At 42.9% G+C, this 8,189-nt stretch overlaps 1 protein-coding gene across 1 annotated transcript; it reads right to left on the bottom strand.

Annotated features, from left to right (window-relative positions):
* Positions 1 to 4,419: 4,419 nt before the first annotated feature.
* Positions 4,420 to 7,966, bottom strand: SSTR1 (somatostatin receptor 1). The gene has a single exon (XM_008505220.2). It carries the CDS (start codon positions 7,775 to 7,777, stop codon positions 6,590 to 6,592), a length of 1,188 nt encoding a protein of 395 aa, XP_008503442.2. The 5' UTR covers positions 7,778 to 7,966; the 3' UTR covers positions 4,420 to 6,589.
* Between the last annotated feature and the right edge of the window lie 223 nt (positions 7,967 to 8,189).

Raw genomic sequence — 8,189 nt, 5'->3', positions numbered from 1 at the left:
GTCATCAGTTAACAGCTGCTGGCATAAAAATTAAAACAAAGTCTATCCTGTGTCATCAAAAAAAACCCCAAAAAAATTCTTTGTGTTTTTTTTCATATAATTGAATTTTCTTTCATTAATTCATTCAGCCAGTCAGTCATTCAGTCACTCTTGTGACTGATTTGTGTAAAAATTGTGATTGATTTGTATAAATCTAAGGCATGAACCAAAGGATGTACCTTTAGCTGAGGCAGCTGTTCAAAACATTACATACAAAATGGTACAGAAAATAAAATGCATAAGAGAATAAGCCTGTTTTAAGTCTTTCCTGGTTTTCATGGAGTTATGTAAAACTCATTAAAAAAATCTTCTTTGCAATATTTTACAGTCAGTTTAGCTTCTAAAAGTGTCTTTTCTCTTTCTGTGACCAAATTATACACAAAATAATTCTGCTGTGTTGTTAGAACAATGAACTCACTAATACAGGCATTGATTTTCTGCTCAATAAATGAGTTCTTTTCAGTTTTCTTTTACTTATGACTTGTATCTTATTGTCTGGATAAGGGGCCAGGTTCCATCTATGTCTACTTTTAACAGAAGTTCCCCAGCCCTTTGCTCTGGTGGATATTCTGATGGTACTCTGATGGATAATGCACTTTTTGTATACATTTACAATATATTATAACCTGTTTATCCCAATTAAATACTTGAAAGACCATAATCACAGCCCCCACTAGTTTTCTGCTTTGGACTTCAGATGTTCTTGTGCTACCTGTTGGTCTATGTTGTAGGCATGCGGAGTAATTTCCTGAACTGCTGGGAAATTGCAGTTCTCACTGAGTGCTAGTAAGTTCCAAACTCTCTGAACATCAAAAGGATATCTCCAAATATAGTCATTTCACTTCTAAATCATACACTAGTCACTTTTGTATTGGGTTTTTTTTTGTTGTTGTTGTTGGTTTGGGGGTTTTTTCCTATGAGATCTCCTACCAGTTCCAACATCTCCAGCCATAGACTCACCTCCTTAGCAGAACTGATGGTCCAATGTCCTCTACAAATGAGAGGAGCACAAAAGCAAACTAAAGACTTATTATTGATTAAATAGTAAAATTGTGCTACCAAACTGTTCAGTAAATGGAATGTGAGTTTTATGAATCCTTAATTTCTTTATAACCAGAATAGATTCTAATTCATCCTTTTACATATTGGATAGTGCACCAAATAGGATATTTATATACTTTGCAAGAAGAAAGCCTGCATACTGCATGCATGTTTTGTGTGTGTGCTTGCACTTACACATACTTGCCTTGTACAGCTGTGACACATTTTGAACTATTCCATCTGACCAGCAATCGAGCTTGCCATTGTAAATTAGAGTTCCTGTAAATCCTACATGAATCACTGGATCTTGCTGCCCTTTTCTTCACCAGTCTTTTGGCACCAATGTTACTCAGCGTTGTTCAGCATTATGAAGGGCAGTGCCTTACAGCACCCTTGCAGGAGCTCACAACTTCCCTCTGGGTTGTCTTACAGTTTTATGATTAATAGGGTTCACGTCTACAGTGAGAACAGCTCTGTAACCAGCAATGCAAGCCGAGCCAATACAATCCAATTACTGTGATTATCACAGTGATCAGCAGGTCCCAGGTCATAAATCTGGTAATTCTTCTCTGTCCTACAACTCCCATCTGCTATGTATTTGGGCACTTTTATCTGAACCTTTCTAGCTTGGAAGCTCAAGAATCCACAGAGTGACCCTAAGTCATAATATGCAGTAAAAGAACCTGTAGAGCAAAGACTTTTTTTGGGGGAAAAGGGAGAGTAGATGGGTCTTCTGTACATTTATATTGCTTTCAGGGTGATTATCTATCAGAAATCTGATAAGCATATAAAGACAAAACATATTCTGTCCAGACTGGAAATTGAAATCTGTATATCACTGATAGGATACACCATCTCACTGTCTCCACTTCATGGTTTCTTACTTGACTGTGCCAAATCCAGATTTTAGGCTTTGGAGGAAAAAAGTTAAAAGGGCACAGTTAGGTTTTATTGAAAAGCATCGTTCTTGTAAAAGTTGTGCTTTGTAAGCATCTGATGGCATACTTTAAAATACTCTCTGGATCACCTGTTCTTCTTGGCTATTTCTTACCACAAAATATAATATCTAAAAGCATTATTCTCAAAGAGTAATCTAATTAGTAAATTAGCCTTTCTTCCTGTGGCTTAGCCTGCAGTTATCAGTCCAACAGGACTCTGCATTGAAGACGATAGAAGTGCTGAATGCACAATGCTGTAGAAATATTTTATTCTCCTCTAGAGATTCATAATTCACTTTCTTGTCTGTAGAACACTGGGGTCAGGTAGGGTTTCTAGAGGCTGAAATCACAGAGTCTAGACTCCTGAACTGATATTTCTTGGCTAATTTCTTTTGTCTTTTTAAAAATAATTTTTCTTGGATTTTTTTGGCAGGATTTTAAGACACTAATTTACACTGCTCTTCTGGAAGCATAGGAGAGAAAAGTTAAATCTTATATAACTTATTAATCAATGTGTAATTTTATTTCAGTAAGATTTAGTTTAATATTTAAAACTAGGTTGCTTATCTTTGGAAACCAGTTAAGATAGTGTACATGGTCACAATGTTAATAGAGTGCACCACATACATTTGAAATGCAGATTTTCAATTTTTGAAAAAACAGAAAGTCTTTCATTTTATTCTGATTCACTGGCATTTCAGAAATGCTTACATCACATTCAGAAATCTGAATCCCCTTCTCTGTGAAGAAATCAGATGGGCTCTCTAAGTGTCATATGCAAAGAAACCATACACTGAGTGTTCTTTGCAGTAGGGACCCTGTCAAGAGGCAGGGTCACCTGCCTACACATCACCATCACCTTTCCCATGAACAGCCCAGATGTAAAATGCCTCTGTGACCAGTCTGGTTCAAGCCTACTGACTGCACATAGTGGTCAGCCCCAGGGGTATGAGAGATACCTCCTTTTCTAACTGTGCTGGGAAACCTAGTGAGAAAGAAGAGTAATTTCCTGAGTGCCCTCCTTTGGGTAGGAAAATGCTGCAGAGGCACCTGATCTCTGTGCCATGTGCAGACCATTGCCTCTTTGTCTGTACCAAGAGGAATAGTCTGTTCCATTGACAGGATACCATTCAGAGCTATCACACTCCTGGGTATAGGTCAAAGGCTAAACAAAGAACAACAAAATTTGGATGGATTTCAGTGTCACAGAGCCAGTTACTATGACAAACTGTATGCAGTATTTTAAAAATATTAAACACGGGTAAAATGCAGCAACATACTGGTTATGAATGGTTTACTCATTTATAGATAAATTATGTTATAGCTGTATAAAGAGGTAAAATGTCACCAGGAATGCATCACTGCACTCTTTTTTCTGTGAATTAAACATTAATACAAATAATTTCCATATAAAATTTGAAGAATCTTATTTGCAATTTGGAAAACATTAAAAACAGTTCTGTTTGTTTTCTGGTACATATAATTTCATGAAGACAACTTCTTTTTTTTTTTTTTTTTTTTTTTTTTTCCCTGGTTATGTTCTAGTATTTAGATTAATAACACAGAATGAACTAATTTTTTCTTCCAAAACAAATAAAAATTATTTACAGCTGTTGATCACCTCTCCCACTGCCAAAGTCAAAATAAACTTGGGGTGAAAAAACAGCAGGAAGAACTGTTAGTTTAGGATAAATAGATTTTGTTTCCAGCTGAAACTCCAGAGGCTGTTTTAGCCAGCAATCACACTGGCAGTGCTGGCTGGGAGTGAATAAATTAGTGCAGCCATCTGAAGGAAGCCTGCCATCTACTGAGGCACCCACAGCCCCTGAAGCAGCACCCAGCTCCTCAGCCGAGGATCAGCACCCTCCCTTTGTGCTCTGCGTGGGAGACCTGAAATGAAAGTGCATATGCTGGTAGGTGCACAGGTATCCATAGCAGCTTTGTTAACAGGAAAAGTGGAAAATAGAAAAAAGAAACAAAACCAGGCTCAATTCTTCATCAAAGCTGAGTGCTGGGTATGAATTACTGCTTCTGAACTTTTGCTTCATCATGTCTGGTGCTACATCCTAATGTAAAAAGTAATCTGACACTCTGTTTAAACTGACCATTCATAACAACATGCCTGGGTGAAAAAAACACGTAAGATTATGACATTTATACCCTTTTGAAGAGATTGTAAGTAAGAATTCAGGTTAAGCTCTACAAATAATATCACGTAGTATTGTGGGGCCTTGTACTGTTTTGACAGATGCTTGCTTTCTGTGAAAAATTAAATAAGCTTATAGAAAGATTTCATCCTTTTTTCCCCATATGTGCATGTAAAACATTACCAAAATAATACTCGCATATTTTCTTTAAATGAGGTTAACTGCAAAGTAAAATAAAAGAAACTGAACAATTGTTAAAGCTTTTCACAAAATATTTTAATAAGGATATAACAGTTTCCACATTAGCAATTTTTAAACTAAAAGGAGCTGACTCGCAGTCCATTGAAGTGAATTAGGATTTTTTTTGCTCATTTCAATGAGCTTTGAATCAGGCAACTTTGAAATACTAAATTTATACATTCCTTTAACAGTACCTATTTTTTCGTGGAATAAATGTACAAAGTAGTATCCTGCTTTTTGTTGCTGAGAAAAGTTAGAGTATAATTTAACAAAAAAACTGTAATAAATCCACAACTGCAAATGCTAAATGCCTTAATTGTCAGCTTTACACTTAACACTGTACTTAAGCACTGTAGCTACCAGTACAATGCTACGGGTGTGCTGCTACAAGAGATTGTTCCCAATCTCATGCTTCAGATTGCCAGTAATACAACCACAGCATTGTGCCAGAGAAGTTATTTGTCAATGCTACTGGGACACCTGCCACTGTGTGACACTGCTACCCTAGGTGGTAGGGATTAAAAAGCACAGCTGCTCATTTCGGCATGATCCATACTGACTCCTACGTCTGGGATAAGAGGGAGCAGTGACAGGTTTTGCTTAATCAGCTGTCATTAAACAAGAAATCTACATTTATCTCTCTGAAAATTGTCCTGTCATAAGAGGGGAAGAGATAAAATTTAAAAGAGAGCGTTTTTTGTGGGAGTCAGTGTACATGAAAGTTAGAAAAAGTTACAACCTTTTTATCTGAACAGGAGCCTTCTTGAGCATCATCCATTTTAAATGCAGCCTTGCAAGCAGCCACCACAAACATAAGTGCACAGTAGAAATTGCTTCAGAGAAACACGTTCACATCACAGTGACAAGAATCAAATAAAAAATTTCAAAAGGACATCTGGCTCACACTAAAAACAAGAATTCTCAGAAATGAAACATTAAGAAGCTCTGGGTCAGTATATTACATTGGCAACATATGAAACCCATTTTAATTTTTTTTTTAGTGCAACAGAAGAGACTGGAGCTAGGGTAATAGCTATTATCAAACAGCTATTTTTTATTTTTGTCAAGTATTTATTTCAGAGCCTAACGGAGACTTTGAAACTAATTCCTCTTTTTCCATATAGGCTAAAGTGACTTTGTGGCCACCCAGGTCATTCAAAACTGTCTCAGCTCCATTCATTGCTGTTTCACAGCTGATAGAGCAGGAGCAAGACAATAACTTTACAGTCTAGTGCTCCCTTTAAACTTTATTATTAGCACACTTTATTGTACATATGAACACATTCAAGCATTTCCCAGCTCAACATTCCTCCTGACTCTCAGCTCAGTGCTCTGCTCCTGGTGAGTCACAGTACTGTATCTCCCATTACCAGCAACCTGCCACGCAGGCCTGAAGCACAGCAATACACACACATTTTTTTCCCCAAGACCTTTTCTGCTCTGCTTCCCCCAAGCATAGCATGAAAAGCCAGAGCCCCACTGAGGTGGAAGCTGTCCGCACAGCAAAGGATGGCTCCATGACTATGCTGCTGCTTCTTTTCCTGGGGCCTTTTTACTCTCCATTTTTTTTGTTTTATTCTGGGCTGGGGGATGGAGTAGGGGGTGCGCAGAGGGCAGAAAGAAGGTACTTGGTCCTTCGTGGGGGGCAATTTTCCCAACATTTCTACTCTTTGAAGGGGAGGTACATACTGACAGATGTCTGAGCAGGGTTGCTTTCAGTCTAGGGGGAGTCTGAGCCTGAATACTGAGGCTTGGCTGAGGCAGGCTCAAACCACTGGACTGGGGGTTCCCTCCAACAAAGGGGGAGGACAACCTGTACAAAAGGCAAAGGGAGAGTTGCTGGGGGACCCATACAGCTACTCAACAGACAGAGAGGGCTGGCAGAGCCTGGCTGCCAGAAGCTAAGTCGACACATGAGTGCAGCAATTTTCTAAGTCAGTGTCAAAGCATCAGGGAAGGTATTCTCTCTCAAGGGAGGCAGATCAGGGCTGGAAGGGGATTGGGGGATGGTGGGGCAGTATACCCAGGATGTGGGGTTTCCTTCACTCCCTCTTGTGCCAAACACTGCTTTTGGTTGGCAGGACTAAAATCCCCTCCCTCCCGGCCTCCCCATGCCCCAGCCCTAGCCTTGCTCACCCTCCTGCTGAGGTGCAGTAGGGGAGCCAGGGGGGCAGGAATGCTTCCTCAGAGGGTGGTAATCCTGGAGGTGCAAGTGCCATTCCTGTACATGCTCCCTGACTCCAAGTTGTCTGGGGGAAAGTCCTCCACGCTGTATGCCCTGCTTTTGAGGGCAGTGGCATAATAGTCAATGGGTTCCTCTGCAGCATTGTCCATCCAGCTGAGGCAGAGCAGCCGCTGGAAGGACCGCTTGAAGTTGTCTGAGAGAAAGCCATAGAGGATGGGGTTGGCACAGCTGTTGGCATAGCCCAAGATGACAGAGAGCTGGCTGATGGTGGCATCATCCTGCTCTACAAAGACATTGACCAGCTGCACAATGTAGAAAGGCATCCAGCAGATGACAAACACCATCACCACCATCATGACCATGAGAGTGATCTTGCGCTCTGATCGCTTGCGTTGCTGCCAGCCAGCCTTCAGGGCCACCATGCGCATCTTGGCAATGATGAGAATATAACAAAGGCAGATGGCAACCACAGGCAGCAAGAAGCCCATCAGAAAGGTGTAGACCACAAAGACCACGAGCCACCTCTGGGTGGGCTCTGGCATGAGCATGTTGCAAGCCACTGTTCCATCACTGTTGGTTGCTGTGTTGGAGAAGATGATGATGGGCAGGATGATGAGGATGGAAAGCACCCAGACGCCTAGATTGACCATCTTAGCCACAGTGGGCCGGCGGTACCTGGCCGCCTTGATGGGGTGCACCACGGCAATGTAGCGGTCAACACTGAGCACGGTCAGGCAATAGATGCTTGTGAACATGTTGATGGCATCCACGCTAAGCACCAGGCGGCAGAGCAGTGAGCCAAAGGGCCAGTGGTGCAGCAGGGTGGAGGTGACGAGAAAGGGGACGCTGAGCATCAGTAGTTCGTCCGCGATGGCTAAGTTGAGGATATAGATGTTGGTGGCTGTCTTCATCTTGGCATAGCGTAGGATCACGTAGATGACCATGGAGTTGCCACACAGCCCCACCAGGCATACGACAGAGTAGATGAATGAGATGAGGATGGCGCTGCCCTGAGATTCGCTCAGGGTGCTGTTTGGGGCACCAGAGGAGTTTCTGCCGCCCGAGTCCATGCCCACCGCCGCTGCCTCCTCTGAGGCTCTCCCGGCTCCGCCGCCACCGCTGTCGCTGCCGCCGCTGTGGCTGCCTGCACCTCCCGGGAGCCTGGTGCAGGTGCCATCGGGGAGCATCCTCTGCTCGGACCTGCCTGCCCTCGGGTCAGAGCAGCCGGTGCCCGCCGTCGCCCGGGCTCGCCATCCCGGCGGGGCTCCCGGCGCGGCGGCAGCGGAGAAGGAAGCGGCTGCCGGTGCCGCTCGCTCCGAGTGGCAGTAATCCCTGCTCCCCGGCTGGTGAATGATTAATAAGCAGCGGCGCGTCACTAGCTACGAAAAGGAGGAGGGAAAGAGGAAAAAAAAATGCAGGAGGAGACGTAAGTAGGTGTCCCTCCCAACTCACTCCCCCTCTCCTCCTCCCCTCCTCCCACCCCGCCCTCCGCTGTTGACGGCTCCGGAGGGCAGTCTTCCCTTTCTCCTCTCTGCCCCCTGCCCCATCCTGCATTCTCCCCGACACCTCATCCAGTATTGTTTCCTCCACCCTGCACTG

The sequence above is a fragment of the Calypte anna genome, chromosome 5A (assembly GCF_003957555.1).
Source record: "Calypte anna isolate BGI_N300 chromosome 5A, bCalAnn1_v1.p, whole genome shotgun sequence".
Classification (NCBI taxonomy): domain Eukaryota; kingdom Metazoa; phylum Chordata; class Aves; order Apodiformes; family Trochilidae; genus Calypte; species Calypte anna.
Note: the sequence above shows the minus strand (reverse complement) of the source record. Positions and strands in the feature narration are given on the sequence as shown.